General features: G+C 38.9%; 1 protein-coding gene and 1 pseudogene across 5 annotated transcripts; both read right to left on the reverse strand.

Annotated features, from left to right (window-relative positions):
- Nucleotides 1-816: 816 nt before the first annotated feature.
- On the reverse strand, nucleotides 817-21,629 carry rnpc3 (RNA-binding region (RNP1, RRM) containing 3). Of its 5 annotated transcripts, XR_011691967.1 has the most exons (17): nucleotides 21,460-21,629; nucleotides 19,954-20,110; nucleotides 19,782-19,829; nucleotides 19,568-19,677; nucleotides 18,870-18,959; nucleotides 16,483-16,594; nucleotides 15,713-15,781; nucleotides 14,971-15,113; nucleotides 14,582-14,707; nucleotides 14,051-14,199; nucleotides 8,967-9,152; nucleotides 7,578-7,672; nucleotides 7,261-7,319; nucleotides 5,083-5,215; nucleotides 4,190-4,267; nucleotides 1,613-1,736; nucleotides 817-1,454 (listed from the first exon to the last, which is right to left on the reverse strand). XR_011691967.1 is itself a non-coding variant. In XM_071485869.1 (16 exons), exons 2-15 carry the CDS (start codon nucleotides 20,104-20,106, stop codon nucleotides 4,199-4,201), a joined length of 1,542 nt encoding a protein of 513 aa, XP_071341970.1. In that variant the 5' UTR covers nucleotides 20,107-20,110; nucleotides 21,460-21,629; the 3' UTR covers nucleotides 3,714-3,777; nucleotides 4,190-4,198. The 5 variants fall into 5 exon arrangements, 4 of the variants coding, with proteins under 4 accessions (XP_071341970.1, XP_071341967.1, XP_071341968.1 ...); XM_071485869.1 differs by lacking the exons at nucleotides 817-1,454; nucleotides 1,613-1,736 and adding an exon at nucleotides 3,714-3,777; XM_071485866.1 differs by lacking the exons at nucleotides 817-1,454; nucleotides 1,613-1,736 and adding an exon at nucleotides 3,721-4,068 and having other exon boundaries at nucleotides 21,460-21,624.
- LOC139625680 (uncharacterized) lies at nucleotides 9,163-14,039 on the reverse strand (annotated as a pseudogene).
- Nucleotides 21,630-24,203: the final 2,574 nt, after the last annotated feature.

Consider the following 24,203-nt stretch of genomic DNA (forward strand, 5'->3'; position numbering starts at 1 on the left):
TGCCATGCAATACACCTTATTGAAAAATAACCACCTGATATGTAATAGGTTAGTATGAGCTTGATGTTTTCGTGGTAAAATTTCCACAATAGAAAACCTGAGCTGCTGGTTTTAATTGACTTTTTTCAAATTCAAATTGATTTCTATCTGACTAATTGAGACCATTAAGCTGCATGTTAAAACAGGGATTAAGAAAATCACATCCATTACTTGCTTGAATGTTTTTGGCATTAACATCAAGTTACTGAAATTACCCCTTTGCTTTAAATCTTCTATCTGAGCCAAATGTGAAGTGAAAGCATTTTTGATAAATAATATGAATATATCTGAGGTAAAATTGCACTTCCTTAAGCCTTTTAAAAACACTGGGTTCATATGTTCCTATGTCATCTATTAAAATACAAGCAGAAGTGTGGATGAATCAGACTTTTTTTTACATCAACTTCATAAATTTAAAGAATCCAAGCTGGCTCTCTGCCACTCTAACTGCCTACTTTAATGTAATTTCATGTAATTTCACCAAGATTTAAGAATCCTTTGCATTGCTTGGATTTCCCTCAGCGATCACAGCCTCTATCTCCATATCTACCGTATCTGCATGACCATTTGCTTTAAATTTGGCAATTTGTTGACATGTCTTCGATTGAACCTTTGTCCCTTTGCATCAAACTAATGCCCAGCACAGCTCAACCCAAAGCAACACAGCAGACAGGCTTCCCGGTAACTGTGTCAGCAGTTGCACAGAAAATGAATTGACTGACCAACTGACACAGTTTCAGTAACAGAAGGTTGTATTTGTACCAGGCCAAACAAAATTTTGACAATACTGCACAGAAGCCCATAGACAACTTCAAACATAGGTGCTGTCACTGGAGGTGTCTGGATACCTGAAGGTGTCTGGATACCTTTTGGCCCATGGCATGTTGATGTTGCCTTGAGTTTTACTGGTGCTTCGTATTCTTCTGTGCTGGCGTCAGCCAGGGTCTGTCCATCCAGTTGTCTCATGAGTGTGATATCTCAGTAACACCTTGAGGGAATTTATTCGAATTTGGTACAAACAATCATTTGGACCCAAGAATAAACTGATTAGAATTTGGTGTTGAAAGGTCATGGTCACTGTGACCTCACACAACATGTTTTTTGGCCATAATGCACAAATCCATATGCTAATTATGACACAATTTGTCTATGAGGATAAAATGATGAGGTGAGGACATTTTATTATTCAGTGCTGTAACTCAACTTCACTGGTTGGTGGAAGCAAACAACCATTAGGCGGTAGTTTAAAGTTTTAACAAGATAATGCAGTTCAAATGAAAAGATGGATTCATACAGAGTGACCAGAAAGACAGACCAGATGTGCTTTTACGGCAACACTCCAACACTTAAATGTCCAACACTGTGTACATGCATCCCTGAATCCACAGGCTCCATCCAGCAAACAAACTGCACACCTGGTTGAACCCAAAATGAGAAACATATTGTCATGATTTTACTTCTGGGTAACTGCAGTATTACACAGAGATGGAGCCTCTGCAGAGGAAAGGCAGATCATACATCTTTATCAGCGTCCACTTACAAAAGGTTATCTTTCATTTTGCTCAAATGTTACCTGATAAATGTCCTGGTAACTCTCAATATTTCCACTGTGGGTGGCACATTTGTCATCGTTGAGATGGCGGGCAGAGTAGGGCACAGATGGGAACTCCTTCTTCACACTGGCGTTGACGTATAAGCTGCAGGTCAAAGCAGATGAACACATGTGATTAATAACCCTACATGCCTGGATCTTAACCAGAGAGAGTCTGGACTCGTGAGCAGGACTGGGACCTAATGCAAACCAATTTCACAGCAAAGTTAAACTAAAATAAAATCTGGAGGATTTCACGCAGAAAACCTGAAATGTTTCCTACACTTAAATTAGACTGTTTCCATAAACTAGTACAGCTTTGTAAAAGGTTAATTATGATGTTTATAATGATAACAGATATGGTGGCACACTAAGCCCTTAAACTACAATTAAAGGCAGCTCAGATAATTGTTTAATTATGGTGATTTTCCCCTCTACAGGATACTGAGGTCAGTCACATCCCATTAATCTCTTGCATCTGTAAATTACAGCCCTGCCAAATCAACTGGTGGCTACATCATCACTACATCAGAGGGCAGATGTTCATTTTAACAGGTTTCCTATTTCTGATTCATGATTGGTTAGTGACAGTAGTGTGTGGAAATGAGTTTTGCACTGACAGATCTGCATTATAGAGAGAGGAGGACAATACAGAAAAATTTTGCAAGAAAAGTTTTTTTTTGTGCAATGTGCCTTTTTCAAAATTAAACTGGTCTTTTACCCTCTGTCAGATCTTAAGAGTACAAACTAAGCAGTATGACAAGACTTGTGTCAATTTTCTTGCTTATCAGTTAATGAAATGGTTACTTTCTGACATATTTCATGACAGCAGAGAATCTTAAGACAGCTGACAGACTGTGGTAAAATAAAGCTAAAGACATCCATTTGTGAAATATGCAGTTTTAAACTGTCTTCTTTCACAACTTGTACTGCATAAAGTTCTATTGAAATTTCCATTTTAACAACATTCCATTGTAAATTTATTTTTTTCCCCTTATGTTAAAGAACAGCCTAAGTGAGCAAACTGCCATGGTTGCACCTACCCACACATCTGGATTTACAAAAATAAAGTTAAGCAGGAAGGTTACTGTCACCTACCACTGAAGTATTTACAGAACAATTTAGTGACAGACACTGCATAGCTGAGGAAAGGTTTTAACAAATATTAATTAAAAGTGCAAGTTTAAAAGGATGCTTTATTAGAAACAACCAACCCTCCATGCAAATTCACACTCCACAGGTGGATATTGAACAGAGCACACCATAAATGAATGCAGTTCTTATGCAAATCATTTATATCTAATTTTTCTGACTTTTTAACCTGCAGATTCCACTGTCTATTTCTGTGTTTCCACAGGCATTGTCTGTGCACTGTGTAACTTTGATGTCTACATTCCAGTTTGGTCAAAAGTAGAAACCTCTGGAACTGCTGGTGTGAGCTTCATCACTCCTACCTTAGAAAAACACACAAAGACCATTTTCATTATAGAAAACGGGGGGCTGCTTTTACATCAGGCATCACACCAGCAAGTGGTGTAATAATGAATCAAACCAGACCATGTTGGCAGTCACACACCACAGTAATTTAATGTTTCCCCATCTTTAGAAGTCTTCATCACTGGCATCTCAAACTTTAACTTAGCTCTGACTGACAACCAACCTGTACACTACCAGTACTGAAAACACCTAAAGAGGACAAAAACCAATTTGATTTCCAAATCTTCAGATATGATGTGTGCTGAGGGAAGTTCATCCCCCAATGTTTACTTCTTATAATCACACAGATGGGGCCAGCCAGGGATTGTAAAGGTAAGCTAACCCAGTCTCAGCAATTTCCCACAGGCTGCAGTCTGTTAGGTTTGTTTGCTGTCTCTTCAGGACTGTGGGTTTTCCACTGTGTTGACAGCCTACCATCTGCTGCAGAGACAATCTAGTTCTCATATACCTTTCCCAGTCTGTATTTACTTGGCTGTCAGGACTTTAAGTTTGGGACCAAAGATAATCAGTTATGATAGTTTGACTGAAATGTATCCACAAATGGTGACATATGTGTGAGGCTGTGACAGAAAGAAAACGTGACCAAAGTTTTTTCCATAAAATATTTTATTGAATAATAAAAGAAGAAGATGACATCTGATGACCATCACCTGAAATTCAGTCAAACAAGATACAGAACATTGTCAAGACAAGTTTAAGGCATTTACAGTCTACACTACACAACTTAATCATACAATACACTAAGCCTCAGAAACAATGCATGATACTAAGTCCTTTTAAATTAGACTACAATACTGATCCAGCTGTTTAAGTTCCAATTGTGCCACAATCACTTCAAATCATCTGCCCCCATTTTCTTTTGTTTCTTCAAAAGGATATGCCAGAATAAGGATACAAGTGGTTCTGCTGGGCCACAGTATCAAACCTTGGTATCTTGAATACTTTAAGTGTAAACACAAATGTGAAAGAAAACACCATTACAATGATAATTAGGCTTGTGCTATGGACACAAATAATAATATTTTTCTTGTTTTCCTCTGGTAAATCTAGCATCTCACTCACCTGTTGAGTTCATCGCTGCTTTGGACCTCTCTTGGTATCTGTATTGTCTTGTTTTGGTCTTGCAGATCTGGCAAACTGCTGTGAAATTTTAGCTAAGGTCTGTTGGCACTTTCATGTAACAGGTAAAAGTTTACTTGGACTAGTTTTTGACTAGTCAAAGTTGAATTACAGATATCTTTTACTGTCATTCTGACTAGTCAAAACCTAATTACAGCCATCTTTGACATTTTGACTAGTCAAGATTGCTCACCCATGCAAGTAGGTTAAAGAACGAGGCAGGAGCCAGATGTGTGCGGCTGTCACTACGGTTTAAACTATTTTTTGAGCAGGTCTGGATATAATCCAAAACAGGAGTTGCTGGTGGATGAACTGCAGTCGGTGTTGTCACCATACATACAGGACAACACCTTCGAGGAAGTAACACTGAAGACATTTCTGTTCATTCTTTAAACCCAAAGACTAATATGCTGTTACCAAGCTAACTGGTTATGTGATGCACTTTAAAACACCACCAAAATCAATAGCCTTGTTCCATTAGACTATGGAGTTCAAAAGTTGATGTGCAGTTATTGGTGTGAGATGAGGAAGAGCAGGTGGTGGTTCAGAGCTGCCAGAAATTAGTCCTCATCTTCCTGTGGGCGCTGAGGGGGAATTTCTCATACACTGTCATTTAAGTATCTAAAACCTGGTGGTAAGCATTGTCATCATAAGACAGATCTCTGAGAAAGGCTGCCAGTTAGATTATGTATTCTGGGGAACTGACAATTAACAATATTTTTCCAGTAAACAGAACTGATATTTATATACATGTATATAACCTTACAAAATAAATATAAAACTTGGATTTCCACCATTTCTCATCAACCATCTTGTGAGAGGGAATAAGAGGATACAACCACAAGTGGTTTGTCATAGAGAACGTAGCCGTTGGTTTCCCGCAGGGCTTTCTCTGCACTCCGCTCGCTGGGGAGCCCTACAAAGGCCTGCCCTTTCATCCGCCCCTCCTTCATTAACACAATGTCAAACCTGAAGAAAAAAAGGAAAATGGGGGCACATCATTATCACATGCTGATCAGTGTGTGGAACCAAATAACTTACAGTACAACAACAAACCAAACCAGAACGTAAACTAAGAGGTGCAGTCCTAATCCAGAAAGCTTGGGCAGTGTGTTGGTTATTGACAGAAGTAGTTTTAGAAGACACTTATCCCCAGAGTCAAACACCTGAACAAAAAATCAGCTGTCTCCTCTTCTCCATCCTCTTTTCAGCTGGCTACAATTCCTGCATCACGACTGTTTGTCTCCACCAACCAGCCAAGTTGCAGGAAATATGGTCACAAGCTCCCCTTCCTGAGTTACAGTGTTAAATTGTATCATAATTTGTGTATGAATTTAAGTGACCTTGATCTTTGACCACAAAAATCTTTCATCCTTAAGTCGAAGTGAATGTTTCACATATTTTAAGAAATTCCCTTGAGGCGTCACCGAAATATCATGAAAACATGATGCCTCTGGCCCCAGGTGAGGAGGCACAAGGACAAAACTGCAAATCGTATAGAACAAAACAACCATTCACAAATACAGTTCTCATGTTCCTCTCTTTCTGTTTCTGTTGTTTCTGAACTGAACAAATATAAAACAGTGATTAAACATTACCTGTTCTCCAGTATTCACCGCAGGAGAATGAGAAAAACTGTTTTATGATAATGTCATCTGAACATATATACAGGTTAATGAGTGCAGCTGTGATGTGTATTCTGCCATGCCGCATGAAGTTCTTGTTAAGTTTGCTACCACAAACCCCATCCTTCTCTGGACTGGCTTATCATTGTTGTGCGTTGTGATTCCCTGCCAAAAGCTCAAAACTGAGTTTTATCCAGTTTTAAACCATAACTTTAAGATACATGTTTTATTCATTTTCAGCTATATTTAAACCAGATGAAGGATTTTAGTCATTGGACGTCTGGATAAGTTACCAGAGAAAAAAGCTGAGTAAATGTTAAACAGCTCAGCTCCCAGCCCCTCAGAGATGTTCTGTGTCACCAAAGAGCCTCAGTGAATCACTGATTTTTAAAGTGAAACTGCTTTATTTGTTGTCTCTACTGGTTTTAATCCCTTGTTCTGTTTGTTTGTGAGAGGAGGAGACCTCTGTAATGATTCAGCTCCAGGTAAAAACCTCCTGAATCTGTAGTTCAAAAGTTATCAAGGAAAGAATCAAAACATAGGTTAGCAGCAGTCTCAGCTCATAACTCTTTCCTGACGTCCAGCATACAGAGTTGGTGAAATACTGACTTTAAATGTGAAACTGCTTTATTCAGAGCTTTCACTGGTTCTAATCAGCTGGTCTGTTTGTTGTGGAGAGAAGAATACCTCTGTGGATAATTCAGCTCCAGGTAAAAACCTCAACTCAACCTCACCAACTGACAATGACGGAATCCAAGCCTGTTTTGATTGAGGGACCCCAAGCAGAAGAAGTTACATACTGTGCATTTAAGTTCAATTTCTTTAAAAAAAAATTTCAATAAATTAAGTTTCATCCTTTGCTTTCACTTGTTTTCCACACTGTAACAAAAACTACTAACCACTGAGACAAACACCTATTGAATCACACATTTTGCACGTCCTTGCACCTCTTTACTAAACTGCTCTGTAAGGTCTACTGTTGTGTTTGGGTGGCATGAAAACCTGGAGATTTTTGAGTGAAGATACCCAAGATGTGTAACATCCCCCCCCCCTTTTCTCTGGCACAGTTGCACCCGTCTGTTTATCGCCTACATCTGCATTCAGAATCTGGCTGTCCACTCAACATAAGCCTGGTTTGATGACTCAGGTGGAATATTCATTTTAAGTACTGCTGATGCACAAACATAAAGTGTCCCTCATGATCTCTACGTCAGGTTAGATACTTATCAATAACACAACACAGAGTCAGCATAAATTACTAACCTCTCTCAAGAGAAAGTGACAAATTGCTAGAATCAAAAATAGCTCGACGAAGGTAGGGTGGGGTGAAGTGACATGCAAACCATGTCAAGAAGTAAAGTTGATATCCTGTGAATTCTGTTTACATACATGTTTCTCTCGGCTTCTGACAAAGGGTTGATGTATCTCCCATAGATGTACTTCAGGTCCTGCAAGACAAATATAATGCATATCAGGGAAAAACAGTCAATATATGAACATGAATGTGTTGTTGATGCTGCTGTTTATGCAGAAACCTTGTAGGATTGTGGAATTTACATCATATTGCTAAATCTAACTAACATTTAATAACAGAATTCTCATGACATAAATTAGATTTAAGCAATATATAAAAAAAATAATAAGCATCATATCCTGTAAACCAAACACACACACACAAGTGGGTCAAGTTCTATTAATGCACCTACTTTCTCTTCCACTTGCTTTGCAATATTCTTCACGTACAGTCTGCAGGTTGGCTCACCCGCTTCATAATTTTTAAACACAGACATCTTTTTCATCTCTGTTTTAAAAAAGAGAAGAAAAGAAGAAAAAAAAACTTGATACAAGGTGCATTTCAAAAACAGGTACAAAGGATCACAGAAGTGCCCACAAGTCATTCCCACTCAATGTCATCCACCCAGTGTTTTCTTGAAGACAGAATGAACTGAAGAACCAGACTAAACGCTGCACAGATGCCTTAAAGCAATGATTATTCATCTTCAATCTATCTATCACCTCAGCATCTACCAGCCCCTTCTCTTAAGATATGACATCATATCTCAGCTGATGTGTACTATACTTGTGTGGAAAACCTGCCTGAACAGTGCATGTCAGTGGAAGGAAGAACAAGCACAAACACTATACATTACTCTCGCTCACCAATAACAGAACTCTGGTTGACTGAAACTGCAAGGCAGCCAGATGTTTCTCCAGCTAATTTTGTTAATTAGGCTTACATTTTAGAATTAAGTTAGAAAGATAAAAAGAAATTTCATTAAAAATCTGGCGGCGTAATTTATGAACCAAACTCCTATTAATACTTTTCTAACATGTTGTAAATATTAACGGATGTATAAATATCAGTTGTTGATTTGCACCTAAGAGATATTTTAATGTTTGTATTTCTGTAAGTTTTCAAGTTTGTATTGAGAACTTGTTTGCAAACAATTGCTTATTCACACATCCAGCAAATCCACAGTGGCATCAATGTTCATGTGGACACTTTACAAATGTAAATCCAATAATCCTTCTCCTTCTAGCCTTGTTTCAGTCTTCATCGTCTCCTGAGGAATATACAGCATGTGGCTGTTCAATGTTCCACAATGTTCACATGTTAATCTCAGAGAGCAATGCTGATAATCAACGTTTAGTATCAGTTCCTCTTCCTCTGGGGGATCTATCACATTCCTTTTTCATGCCTGATGCCTCTCACTGACTCACATTCACACTAACGTCTTCTAATGCTAACTTTATAATTTTTTTAATATGCATTTCAAACAAACCACTGTTGCTGTTTATATTCTTCCCGCATCTCTTCTACACAGAAGACAAAGAATGAGAATGTTACACCTGTTTAAAGCTTTTTAGCATGATACGATATGGCCACTGTTGTACAGTCAATCTGCAATACACAACACCAATAGAAACATGAAAAAGTGAATGATTATGATAAGCACTTCTGTAACCTCCCAGCATTTTCAGTGTTGTTTATTGGTTTTGAAAACTAAACTAAGGTCTAGTTTGATCACCAGTTCATCACTTTGTTCAAGTTCAAACAGAGGACCTTCCTTGCAGTGAGATGAGATTATACTCACCATCTCTCAGCAGCCGTCCTTTCTCCAGCTCCTTTCTGGAGATTACGTCTGAGGTGAGTTCCTGCTCGTCATCACTGTGCTCCTCTTGCAGTTGTGACTTGTGGATGCTGGGGTAGAGCTTCCCAAAACCTTCAGCGACTTCCTTCTCATCACTGAGAAAGGGAACGACCTCACCCTCATCGACCTCTGAAGGGTCACAGAAGATGTAAAAAGACCAATTAGCAGCACACCAAACACAATTCCCAGCAGCTATTATTATTAGCAGCTTTTATTTTAAGTGCTGCTGAGCTGGCTTTAGTGGCAAATCAGCTGGGTTGCTTCATGACACAAAACATGATGAGGACACTCTACCACAAATACAAATGGAACTTTTCAAAGTGTCTAACAATAGCAGATGGTGAAATAATCACTTCCACAATGTTTATCCTCTTCACCAGACAAAACAAGCTCAGGATGGTAGAGTGGAAGCAAATCCTCTTGGTCATAATTAGTTTAACATATTGATGTTTAACAATTATAAATGTGGCATTATTATAAACTGAGTTGAAAATAGTGATTACTTCATTAGGATTTAATAAAATAAATACAATGTTGAAATAAAGAGACTTGGCTGCAGCAATAATTGAAAGAAGATTGTTTCAAGAGTGAGCCATAAACACAGACAGTCTACGTCAAATACAGAACTGTAATCAAATCAAATCCAGCCTTGTTTTACAAACATGAGTTTGAAAGGCAGTGAGAGGGATAACTCTGGCAGACTTTGAGGAGAGCGCGCACGCGCGCACACACACACACACACACACACACACACACACACACACACACACACACACACTTGTACTTCCAACTTTGTGAGGACACTCATTGACATAATGCATTCCGTAGCCCCTTACCCTAACCTAAACCATCACAACTGAGTGCCTAACCCTAACCCTAACCCTAACCTTAACCTAAACCTAAACCTAATTCTAACCATAACTCTAAAACCAAGTCTTAACCCTCAACATGTGATTTGAAGGTGTCTCAAAAAGTGAGGACCAGCCAAAATGTCCTCACTCTGTTAGTAAAATACTTTTTTTGGTCCTTACTATGTAGCAAGTACAAGTACACACACACACACACGTTGTAATTGGAATTACTAAGAGCAGTGAGCCTGTACAAATCCGTGGAGGAAAAAAAAAAAAAAAAAGCTTGTCATTCACATAAGGTGTATGTGTGTGTGTGCACTGGAGCAAGAAGTGCTGGGGAGCTTTCCTGATACGCTCTCGGCACAGAACTAGATCGCTGCTTTCAAAGTTATCCTCCTCCTTATCTGTCCCCCACCTCCCCTTTTCATTTAAATAGCTTGTGTCCCACACCTCCACTTCCCAAAACAAGACTAATCCAAAAAGCCACCTGTCATAGTTTATCTGTTCCCTGCCTTCAGGAAATCTTTTGTGTTTGACTTTGAGATCTATTTTACTGCTCAGGGGCTTGCCACGGACTGAAGTTGTAGTTAGAGAGAAAGGAGATAAGGTGACCAGGGAACGACACAGCTGGCAAGTAACACAGGTTGTACCCCCAATGACATTTCTTCAAACAGATAATGGTAAAACCTTTTTGGTGTGAGTTTCTGCTGTGAAAAACTGCTGTGTAACACTCGGCTCTGACTTCACTGATGTTCAGAGCTTTAACTTATGTCAATAAGAGAATCAAACTACCTCCTTCTTTCACATGATAATAAGCATGATGTACAGTAACAATCAAATCCTGACAGTGTCAGACAACTTTTTAGTTATTACCCTATCAGACAACTTTTTATATTAATTACCACAATATATTTTACAGAATATGTTCAATTTATTTTGACAGGCAAATTGTAAAAGTAGCATTTCAGTCATATGCAGTACTCAAGACACCAAATTTTCTTCCACAGACACATTTCATTGGTGGCTGGCATGTTTGGAGATAGTGGCTATTGATATCTATTAGAATATGTCCTAACAAGATTACACTGATCCTTTATCTCATTGACACGTTCAGTGCCTGTATTTATGAGGACATTTGCTGATGCAGATTGGTGCTTCAGAATTCCTCCTAGTAAAGTTAAACTGGGACTAACTTGAGAATCCTTAGTGAAGCTTCCTGCAGTTATTTCTAATGAGGAGAGATTGCCGCTTGGAGAGAGCGTGACGTCACTGTTTTACAACACTCTAAGCTGCAAAGTGGAAATCATGATCATGTGTACAGTGGAGGAAATAATTATTTGATCCCTTGCTGATTTTGTAAGTTTGCCCACTGACAAAGAAACAAACAGTCTATAATTTTAATGGTAGGTTTATTCAAATAGTGAGATATAGAATATCAAAAAGAAAATCCAGGAAGTCACTTTAAATAAAAGACATAAACAGACATGCATTTTATCGAGTGAAATAAGTATTTGATCCCCTGGCAAAACATGGCTTAGTACTTGGTGGCAAAACCCTTGTTGGCAAGCACAGAGGTCAGACGTTTCTTGTAGTTAATTACCAGGTTTGTGCACATATCAGGAGGAATCTTGGTCCACTCCTCTTTGGAAATCATCTCCAAATCCTTAAAGTTTCGAGGCTGTCGCTTCGCAACTCGAAGCTTCAGCTCCCTCCACAGATTTTCAATGGGATTACGGTCTGGAGACTGGCTAGGCCACTCCATTACTTTAATATGCTTCTTTTTGAAGCGACCCATTTTCAGTGCCCTGGCGGAGGGAAGAAGGTTGTCACTCAGGATTTTACGGTACATGGCCTCGTCCATCTTTCCATCAATGCGGTGAAGTCGTCCTGTCCCCTTGGCAGAGAAACACCCCCAAAGCATAATGTTTCCAACCTCCATGCTTGACGGTGGGGACGGTGTTCTTGGGGTCATAGTCAGTATTTTTCTTCCTCCAAACACAAACTCGAGTTGATGCCCAAGAACTCGATTTTGGTTTCATCTGACCACAGCACTTTCTCCCAAGACTTCTCTGAATCATTCAGGTGATCATTGGCAAACTTCAGACGGGCCTGTACATGTGCCTTCTTGAGCAGGGGACCTTTGGGGCACTGCAGGATTTTAATCCATTGTGGCGTAGTGTGTTACCAATGGTTTTCTTGGTGACTGTGGTCCCAGCTGCCTTGAGATCATTAGCAAGCTCCTCCCGTGTAGTTCTTGGCTGATTTCTCACCTTCCTCATGACCAGTGATACGCCACAAGGTGAGATCTTGCGTGGAGCCCCAGAACGAGGTCGATTGATGGTAATTTTGTGTTTCTTCCATTTTCGAATAATTGCACCAACAGTTGTCTCTTTCTCACCCAGCTTCTTGCCTTTGGTCTTGTAGCCCAATCCAGCCTTGTGCAGGTCTACAATCTTGTCCCTGATGTCCTTAGACAGCTCTTTGGTCTTGCCCATGGTGGAGAGGTTGGAGTCTGATTGATTGCATGGACAGGTGTCTTTTATACAGATGACTGATTGACACAGGTGTCTTTGCTGCATGTAACAAGTTTTTTTCGGTGTGTCTAAGGAGTAGGAGTATTTAACCAGCCTGTGGGAGCCAGAATTGTTAATGGTTGGCAGGGGATCAAATACTTATTTCACTCAATGAAATGCAAATCGATTTATATCTTTTATATAATGTGGTTTTCTGAATTTTCTTTTTGATATTCTGTCTCTCGTTGTAAAAAGGAACCTACTTTTAAAAATTATAGACTGTTCGCTTCTATATCAGTGGGCAAACTTACAAAATTAGTGAGGGATCAAATAATTATTTCCTCCACTGTATGCTCGAGATCTTACTGACAGTTGTTGTTTGGAGTATTAGATAATGCTGAAATTCAACATGCAGAAAACAAACATTTTGTGATGTGTAGGCGTTACATTAGGCCTGTAAGGAAACACTGGCCAGTAACTTGTTTGTTTTGAAAAAAAATAAAAGAAGATCATTTAAAACAGATATGTTTGCAGTGTGAAATTATCCATGTCAGCCATATTTAATCACAATATTTTACATTGCCTATGATAGGCTATGCCACAGTCTTGTATGAATTGTACAATACAGATGATGCAAAAACTCTGTGGGCTGTGGAGCACCCCTCTCTCACTACATATAAGAACTCCTCTATTCTACTGTCCAAAGAGAAAATGAACACTTCCTGAAAGTCTTGTTTTTGCTGCGCTCGACTGGTTTCAGCCCATGTGGATTCCAGGGCATGGTGACATCAATGCTGGGTGTGGTTACAGGTGTAATAGAGTACACTTCTGACAAACTTCAGCTGTGTTCTTAGCTGACTTATTACTGTGAAATAACCCAATGTTCGAAAATATACTTTCAATAACTATAATTAGCAACAACACTAAAATTATTTATAAAATGTAGCTTCTACATTGATAATTCTTAAATAAGGAAATAAAGGAATGAATAAATAAACACACCACTGTTTAAATGCAGCAAGTTTTTACATAACATAAGAAAATAATATTTAATAATGAGGTGGTGATGGTCAACAATTAGCTCTCCCACCTCCCACAGAAATGTGCACACATGTCCCTGCCTAAATACTGACCAAGACAGGAGAGATATCTGGAGTAAGTGAGGAGAGCTGATAGAAGGGTTTTATTAATAGACCTAAAATAAGAATCAAGAATAAGAATTTTTGCCCAGTAGGGACTGGGAAATAATTTCCATAAATATGAGCCCAGACCTCATTCAGTATTTCCTTGTGTTTCTTTTTGCAAAATGGTGTCAGAAAACTGGGAGGAAAACATAATTACTCAGGATTAGTGCTGAAACGATTGCTTTGATAACTGATTGATCCCTTAAGTCTCAAGCTAAATGCAAAATATTCTCCATTTCGAGCCTCTACGAAGTTGAGTTATTGATTTTATCTGTTTTCTATCACTGTAAATTCACTGTGAACTTCAGACAGGTCAGACAAACCAAGACATTCAAAGACATCAGCCTGGGCTGTGGAAAATTGTGATGGGCTCGTCTCACTTCCACAAAATAGTTCATGAGCAGAAAAAATAATCAACAGGCTAAATGATAAATAAACTAATTGTAAATTGCAGGAAGTGAGTCAGTGGGAGCCCTTACCTCTGCGTTTATCAGACTGTGCCTCTCGACCTGGCACACTTCCTTCTATTATGGAGGCTGCCTCGGGAACCGAAATGTGGAATTCAATTTTCCTGGGCCCGGCAGGGTGGGGCTGCTCAAACACATCGCAGGGCTGCAGCAGTGGAACACTGAGGACAGAAGAGACAATCAGCAGTCCCCTCAACAGCAGCCTCTGAAGAGGACCCACAATAAACCTGACTCCTGAGCGGTTTATGATTTGGGATATCTTGTTCTGGTCAACGGGAGATATTTCCCAGTCCACAAAGACAAAGCCAGGAGACACTGAGGTGTGTGTGTATTTATAGTTTAGAAACTGAGTTTGTGGTCTGTCATTAAGGGAGTGTGTGCATGTTTGGTACTGAAACAAGTCTCAAAGTCACACAAGGCTGTCTTTATGAGGAAGACTTATTATCTAGAGGTTTTTGCCCTCCTTTTTTAGCTGCCTATGAATGCTGTGTCGAGATGAGCTATGCATGAGGACTGTGACATGCATGAGTGCCTTTGGTGTACCTCTGAGAGTCTGGTTTGGGAGCATAGAATAGATCCTTGATCTTGGGCTTCTTTCTCTTTGAAGCAGTTTTTGGTCTCATGGGTCTCTTGCATGCTTGGTTGACCAGGCCCATCAGACGAACAATCCTGAAATAAAGCAAGCAGGGAATAAGGGAAAAATGTCTACATTGGACAAAAAAACCTGCTCACCCATTGGAATTTAAAGACATTTCCCTACAAGTCATTAGTGTTTCCAGCAACATTATTACTGATGAATGATACATTAACACACTGGCTCAACTGGTAGAGGCTGTATAATGCAACACCATATAAAAGTCGATTCCACTGCCCTGAGAAATATCTATGCTGAGTCGAGGCCTCTCCACTGTGAGTGGTAATCTGCTCCTCACCTCTCCTTGTCTTCATCGTCTTCACTCTCATATTCTGACTCTACTTCACTGGACAGCTCCATCTCCTCCTCTGGCAAAGGGGGGTAGTCAGGAGGGAAGGGAGGGGGCAATGGGAAGGGTGGAGCAGGTGGCACGAGCTCAAACTGCAGCAAACAACACAGGATGGCTTACCTTACAAATACCTCAGCATTCAAACGATTTCATGTGAGGCTTTGGTAAGGTCCCTGGTAAGCACTGGTTGAAACTCGGATTAATTTATGATCACAGCAGGGATGGTTGAAGTTAGGCTTAAATAAAATCATAATATCTTCAAACTTATTCAAAGTGCTCAAATATCATCAACAGCAATAACCAAAAAAAGATAATTCTTATGAGAAGTATAGTTTATAAGGCTGTATCCTGAAGTATAGTTTATAAGGCTGTATCTTCTGCTGCATCTTGTCCAGCATTTTAACTTCTGAATATTTGCAAATTTATAGATTCTTGATTTTTCAATGAGGGAGAAAGAGTAGATGCAATTTTAACAAATATAAATAATTAATTGATCATTTTTGTGGAAAAAAAACAAATTCCAACATACAGTATTATCATATGCCTGAAGTGGATTGAAATATACTCTGACATATTTGAATACTGGCCTGCTTATAACAACACAATGTCAAATAACCTTTGTCTAAAACGTCTACAAATGACTGAGGCAATCAGCCTGTTCTGCATTCAACAGTAATCAATACCAACTTACCATGGGGGGTCTGGCAGTGACTGGTCCAAATGGACATGGTAAATTCATCTTGTTCATCAGATGAAGTACCTGTATATTTGAAGATATGAGATATGATATCAGAACTATGACAGGTGTATCTAAAGATTCATACCTGGAGCTGGGCGGGAGACGGTAATATAAATATACTGCTGCTCTCAAACAGGCAGCCTGTGACCTGGGCTCCATATGTAAAACAGATTGCAAGGCTTCTGCATTTTCATTTAAAATACAAGGACCAAGGTGAGATTGAGGCTAAAATGAGATACCAGTGGTGAGGCTGAGCATGGAGGCGGTCTCTCTGCAACACACTAGCACCACCAAGATGCTAACACTGGAAGTAGCAGCAATGAAAATCCAGGCAGCACGGCTCCCAGGGAAATGTTAAACCCATAACTCATGCCTCCCACTTGTGGTTTATTATTAATACTTGGTTCTCAAATTGAAATTTAAAAGGCAAATGTTTGCTGTTTGATCTCTAAGAGGTTGGATGCAGTTCAAAAACCTCTGGGACACTTATTCCAGCATCATATTTCCATTTAACAATATGAATCTGAAGGCTGGAAATTCTGTCAAATTAGCATTTTATATACAGATTCCAACTTTCCAAAAAAAGGCAATTAAGAATACAGGGATGAAAAGATACAGAAATACAAATACATACACACAGATGACCAACATCTGCATATCAAAGATGTTCTGGTAGTAGATTAAAAAAAAAAAACAATATGAGAGAAGCAGTAGTTACTCACTTGAACATAAAACTTTGGCACACTCATGAGGGCATGTGTTATATTGGTCAGAATACTATTAGAAGGTGGTGGGTATAAATATTTCAAAGCGGGATTTGACTGAAATTTCAACCTGTAGGAGAAAGAGTGAGAAGAAAAGACAGAATTACTTAAGGAAATTCTGCAGCTGCAATATGCTGCCTTAAATATAATACCCCCTTCACTGAACAAGTCACAAAATATGTCTAAGTAATGGAGACACATGAATATGTGGCTTAGCCACTGAACTTTAGCTAGGCAACTTATTCTTTATGACAAGCACTCGACCAACAAAATGTAAAATCTAGCCATTAAGGGACATTGGGACCAACTTGCCATTTCAGCACCAAGGCTTGTCCACATGTAATCGTAACTTTTATAAGGCAAGAATCAGCACGGCATGAGAGAATAAATCTTATTCTGCTCAGGCCTGGTAAACAAAGATGTGGTGGGGGTACAGTGTAAGTTACCTTATGTCTTTTAGCTACCAGTCCTACTGGGACAGAAATAACAGTCTAAACCATTAGCTCAGTTAGTTAAATGTTATAAATTCCATACATTTAATGTAATGTTTCCTTTAGTTTTTTTTCTTTTTTCTTTTATTTTGTAAATCTGAATTTGATTCATTGACTGTGTGTAAAGCTGCATAAGTCACTGGGGAGATAAGTTAGAAAAACGAATAAATAAAACAAATGCATTGTTTCCTTCATTTTGACTGCAATAACACAATAGTGTCATAGTGCCAGTCTCAGACCTTTACCAGAGAATCTGTCTGAATCAACATTCTGGTTTGGAAAATATAATTTTATATGCTTCAGTGTTTATGGGCCAGTCTGTCAGGCAGCTCCTCCATTTTGTTTATCTAATCAGCAAGACCTCTTTACAATAATATTGGATGTTTATATAATTTCGATGTTTATGATGATTTGTCAAGTTTTTTAATCACCAGGTGATCTACCTTCCTGTCCTGTTCTTTCTTTATCAATCAAGTCTCAATTTAATCCATACATCCATCTTCAAAAAAATTAGAAACACTAATACTAACACTAGACAACACATAGTTTACACACTGCAGATTTAACAAGAAATCCCCTTTTTTCTTTCAGAGGCCAAAGACGCTGCCATAGTTGAGCTGTGGTGCGGGCACTAAGATTAAAAATCTCCTGGTTGGTGCGTTTATCTACCATCATTTCACTGCAGTGTTGCTAACATTAGCAGGCAGCAAGACAAACCCACACCAAACATATTATATTGTTTCTAGTGAGTTGGATTCAAGAATTCCAGACTGATTTGTGCTTAAGTCAGAGTAAGTTAATTTCTACTAGCAGATCAATGGACTGACATCTGCAAAACCTATGAGTGACACATTAATGCAATGTGTTTTTGGAGGTCATTAACAACAGTGTTACTTTTAGAATGAAAACAAAGTCTCTGCAGTATTTCAGCAGAATTCTCAACTGCAGTACACAATACGAAGAGCAAAATATTTATTTGCATACACCTCTATGAAACCCAATCAGGATATCACATCAACATTTATTTACATTGATGGTTTCACATAAATAATCCACTCATATAGATCATAGAGACCACTGCAGGCACAATATACTGATATAACACCTACCAACTCACACATTTCCACTGCTAATGTCTTATTAGGACATTAGACATTTAAATGATTTATATGAATATGATGCTCTATAATATAAAGGGAGGGAGAGAGGCTTGCAGTAGCTGCACAGTACTGCCGTATTGCAGCAAGAGGTATCAAAGACCACCTGGTCCCACCAACTGGTGGGACAGACGGCCTGTCAGATGCTCAACGGCGGCCTGACCATCTAATTGGACACAATGCCATTGACGACTCTGCAACTCTCAGATTCTCATCCAGTTTTACTGTCAGCTAGACTCCAGACAGCCTGTACACACCTAAACTGACAGAACCTTGACCAGGTTTGGAAAGCATGTGTCACATGTTCATATTTAATAGTATGAGGTAGTATTTGAGTGGGTAATGACTTTCACCAGTCGGAGTCATTGGGAACGTCTTGTTTCCAAATAACAGAATGTAATATATTCTCCATTTTCACTACACAAGGCAGGACAGGAACAAATCTATAGACATCTAAAGAGTAACGCACTTAAGACTGGCGTCGTAACACACTGGTTGTCTATTACTGATGCATAAGAGTGTCTAAATTTCAGAAACTCTGTGGGGCAAGTGATCTCAGAGATCTGTCAGAGAAAAGTAAAATCATAAGCATAGAATGCTTCACCTGACTCAACATTTGAGAAATTAACAAAGGTTGAAATAAAAACATAAACCAAATCGATCCCCAAATCTTTATGAGGACATATTCAACACTTACCCAAGGCTTGGTGCAATGCCGGTCTCTATGAGAGGAATATTTGTCTGTTGGGTCTCCTGCTTCTTCTTCTCTTCTTTAACATGTTTACCACTGTGGAAGAGAGAGAACTTCTTTTGCTCTGTTGTATTTACATGATCCTCAGACTAGGGATGCACTTTTTTGAATTCTTTTTTTGACTGATAGCTGACGCTACCATTAACCGACAATATTAAAAATGGAACAAACAAAACACATACTGAATCCTCTGACAACGAATGCGCTGTTTGTAACCAGCATAATGGCTCTCCTGTGTAAGAAAATTTGAACATCTGAGAGAACTGTAATGACAACCTCCTCCTCTCAGCTGCTTATGATCAGAAGTCGCCAACAGGTTAACGAAACAGGAACTTGCAGTTGCTTTTTTAAGACCTAAAATTAAATAAACAGGCCAGGCCTAGCTCAGATGGTACTGATGTCCCAGGGTACACTGTTTTAGTGATAGAATCAGAATCGCCTGCCAAAATTCTTATTGTCGGTTAACGGTTAAGCGGTTAATCATGAACTACTTCAGACAAACAGAAAAGGGGCCAATGTCTGGCTCTAACTCGAGGGGTTAACATGTTTAGCAGCCCATATAATTAAGTGAAAACCTTATTAGTCTGATGTTACAGTTTGTGCTGATCAACACTGTCTTAATTCATACAATTCAAGCAACGTACCTGTCTGAGACAGGTGGATCCTTTAATACTGTCACATGGTCTTGGGCTTTAGCAAACTCTGCAATAAGCGTGTGATCAAGAATCTCTAATTGATGGAGCCTGGTAAGAGCCTGAAGGAGATGTGACAGAGAATTAACACCATACAGGAGTTAGGGTTGCATACATGGCTTGCTGAAACTTTATCCAATTGCAATCACTGTAGAAAAAAACTCACATTTGCTGCTGACTTCTCACTTTTAAAGGTTGCAAAGGCTGCATGTTTCTGTAAAAAGTGATTGTACATTTTATAACGTGATATAAAATGAATGATAAACAGAATTGACAGTAAAACCATCAAATTTCACAATATAAAGACACTCGCTGGGTGGCAGTGAGGCCCAACTTACCAGACGACCAGTGCTTGAGAAGACCCTGACTGATTCTGCTCCAAAATACTTCAGGAGGTCCTCCTTCTCGTCCTGGCTGAGTTCCGATGGTAAATGGCGGATAAGCAGTGTTTTACTGCTGCTTGTTTGAACCAGGTTCTCCTTCTTGTCCATTTCACTGACAGACAGCAAACACTGTTAACTTTCACAGTTTTGTGACTGTCTCTACAAAGTCAGCGTAAACACATAATGTTTATGAGCCTCACATAATGTAGGGTGCCCAGAACAACAGAATCTCCAGTCAACTGGATTAGGGTTGCAACTAATAATTATTTGCAGTATTGACTAATCTGCTGATTATTTTCTTCATTACTTGAATACTGGTTCAGTCAATCACATGCTAAAAAGTGGTGAAAAACAACCATCACAACAAGTGAAAACTTCAGCTTAATTTATCCAGCCAACAGTCTCACCCAGAGGAAACAAAAATACAAAAATAATACAATAACTTCTTTGTGTAGCCTATTTCTCCTAGACAGAACTGAGCTCAGTTTCAGATCAATATAAGATTATAACCATTTAATCGTATTTCTTTTTCCAAACTCCAAAGAACTTAAGATCTTTCTTTTCTCTCACTGTTCTGATCTTTACTTGTCTGAAATAATCAGTTCTTTAGACAACAGTAAGATCCTAAAGAAAACTTGATTGGTTTATAAATGAGCCTGCACAACACCTGAAATTGTGACTGTGATCGAATGAAGGCCTGAGAGCACAGCAAAACATGTACTGGCAAACAGAGGCTTTGAACCCTCACACTTAAGAAGCCTGAACCAGCAAACGTTTGGAATTTCTGCTTGGAGAATTACTAAAATGATTATGCAATTACCAAAATAGTTGCTGATTAATTCTCTTTTGATCGACTAATTGATTAATTGCGCTGAAGTTCTACATGCGAAGTAAGGAAACAGTCCTGCAAGAAATAGTATGAAATATATCTTGAATTGTTCTTAACACTGACTGTGTCACATCTCCGTGCATTGTCAAGTATTTCCAACATATTTAATACTCGGTATAAATGAGGAGGCAAACTTTGAGAAACATGACTAATAGAGTTTTAATTACATTGAAAGATGTTTCTCATAGTTATATTATTGGTATAACGAAGACTGTATGTAGGATAAACGTCTGCCATTTATAAAACAAATGCTACTGACTTGAAGAACCTGCCCTGGTAATTAATTTAATAGCCACAGTGGTGATCTGTCATATTCGTATATTTTCCGACAGGCGAGGCAGAGTTTACCTCCAACTTCTTTAAATGAAGAACCGTACTAAACTAGATTAGCTCCAACCTTAGCTCAGTGCTAGTCCGACACGTAAATTCACGACTTGTCTCAACCGTTGGATTATTCTGTTGCCAGCTCTAGTTCGAGCCAAGAAAAAGCCGTTATATGTAGCTAACAGTAACAAACAAATAACAGTTCAAGCTAATAATTTCAAGCTAAATTAACGTATTTGATAGCATACCCGCCTTCCGCAGCAATAGCTGGTAAACAAACACAGCCGCCTGCTTCTTCTTCTTCTAACACAGACAAACATCGAGGAGCGTTACCGCCACCTGCTGGACTAAAAGGATGTCCACGTTAGTCCAGTGACCAGATTTATCTGCCACCGGTGCTGCAGGAACCTGAAGCGGACAGCGGTAACCACAGAGGCAGTGAAGGTGATAGAAAGGTTGTTGTTTTTGTATTATTATTATTATTATTATTATTATTATTATTATTATTCACCAAAAATTGTGAAAATCATGTTCACTATTTCACAAAACCATGAAACCTGGTACACTTGTACAGTCTGGGGCCCAGAACTTTTTGAACATCGCAAAACACCTCGTTTGCATCATAGCTCCTGAACCACAAATATGATAACACAGAAAAGATCATGTCTACCGTTTTGAAGATGAAGGCTAACAATTGTAACATCATGGACTGTCCAGGTGAATAGTTCATGGAAGGAGGAATGGCATTACAGTATCTAAGAACCTGAGTTTTTGCCATTGACAGTTAACAGATAATTTGAATGTATTTGTACTCGTGTTTTCACTGCCCTTCAGTGGCCACAGTCAAGAAATGCAACAGAGTGATTTGGTAAATTTAGAGTCAATGCAGAGAGGAAAGCTTGGTAACACTTCAGCGAGTATTTCCCAAATTACAGAGATCAAACTGAGGCAAACAGAAACCAACTGAAATTACCATTACATTATTCTAATTATTCTATAGTGGGCACTGACTGCAACTCCATACTCTTCAGTAGGAATAATAGGGATGTTGGTACTTATTATTAATGGTGTTAATAAAAGTAATATTAGTTGTGTTAATAGTTCAAAGCATTAATGCACACTTTGCCACTGTACAATATGAAATTCTGCACCATGTCATGTATTCCAATAAACTGAGCTAAAAGTTCACTTAATCACCAGCAGGTGTCAGCCTTACCATATGAAATAAGAGATGCTGTACCAGTAATGGATCTGACGTGTCAATATATTGCATGTAACCTCGAAAATGTATTTCAGTTTTCCCCCTTCAGCCACAATATATTGGTAAACAAACAGTCATAAGTTAACCAAGCCTGTGAATACTATGTTTTAAGGCTAATTAAAAAATAAATTCATCTTCATTAATAATGAAAAAGGTTGGATTGTTCATTAGTAGATTTAAAGGGATCACAAAATGTAAAATGTACCCCCTCTAGCCCTAAGGTAATTTCCTGTTGGATGATTGACTATTTATCAGGTTGAGAAGACTTGTCTTTCTCCTGTCCAGCCTTATGAGAGCTCAGCTTCCCATACCCACCCCCGAGAAAATCTCCGCTACACTTCTCAAGATGCCTCCAAATTCCTGGCAAAATGAAGTCTTTTCTTTGAGACGCGATGCAAGGGCATTCCTCATCAGGGGGACACAATACCCCCTTTCACTGTGGCCTGGCTCTGAAATTTCACAGGTGATGGGAAGAACAGTGGACACTCGATCCTCCTTTCTCCCTCCAACGTAACTCATCAGACTGAAGGAGAGGAAAGGTAGAGAGATGCTGATTGGGAATGTGGTGGCTGGGGAGAGAGGGAAAAATGAGTTGAGTGTGATGGAGGAGTGACTCAGTTTCCGGGACATGGGATGATAGCATTGTTTTGGGGATGAAGACCCCAAACAATGCTGTTACTGCCTCTGTAGGCAAGATGAGGTCATGGCCTTTGCTCCTGTCAGCACAACATTATAAAATACTAAGCAATTACCATGACGAGTACTGATGCTCTAATCCAGAGGAATTTATATCAGTTGGCTATGGAGTCATTGTCTTAATCCTCTCAATGGACTTTAGGAAAGCTCAACAGCCTTTTGATAATTCATTAGAAAAAACTAAGTGAATCACTGGAGAAAGGTTAACACGCAATATAAAACTGCACCCTCCATTTAAGTAGCAATCTTTGAGAATATGAGGTATTTATATTTTCCATTTTAGGAACACACACAAACTTAAAGAGTGTACGTGGGTATACATTTGCTTTCTTTTCTAAATGTCTGTTGATAGTGTTGATTTTCTCAGTCTGTTCATCCACTGGGGTTATCACCACTTACCTGTTCCTCAAAGGCTTAAAAATTACCATACAGTATCATCTGTGACATCACTCCTAGTTTCTCAAGGGACATTTGTGTATGATTTTATCGTTCATACCTTGACGTCTACATACCTTGACATACCTGATGTCAGCAAACCAAATTTGGGGAGGTAAGGGTGGAGTCTGGATAAAAGGGAGTGGGAAGGGGGACGCAGCAACAAACATGCCTGACAGTGAGAGTCCTGTTAATCAAGCTAAAAGGATGTCAATACATCAAAACAAATATGACTGACTTTGTATTTTGAGACAGAATCTATCACCTTTGTCAGCTAAAAGTTTTAAGCCTCCTTTTACTGGCAATCGGTGGTACTAATGAGATCAATGAGAGTGAACCAAAGCAGAACTGCAGAATCAGGTGATAATTCCCTATGTGAGTAATAACTTTCTCCTTGCAAGTTGTTAGTTCATCCTGTGTTAATGTAAAAATATTAAAGCAGCTTTAAATGTAGGCTACACAAAGCTATCCAAGAAGAAATTTCAATATAAAAAAAAGGATAATTTTGAAAAATTCATGTTCTTTAAAAAAAAGTTGCAATTTTAGTACCTGGGAAGGAGCCATCCACCCCACACCCCCACCTCCACAGACCTAGAGAAA

This window comes from Trachinotus anak, unplaced genomic scaffold (genome assembly GCF_046630095.1).
Source record: "Trachinotus anak isolate AG129_WGS33_773 ecotype Australia unplaced genomic scaffold, CSIRO_AGI_Tana_v1 ptg000009l, whole genome shotgun sequence".
Taxonomy (NCBI): Eukaryota; Metazoa; Chordata; class Actinopteri; order Carangiformes; family Carangidae; genus Trachinotus; species Trachinotus anak.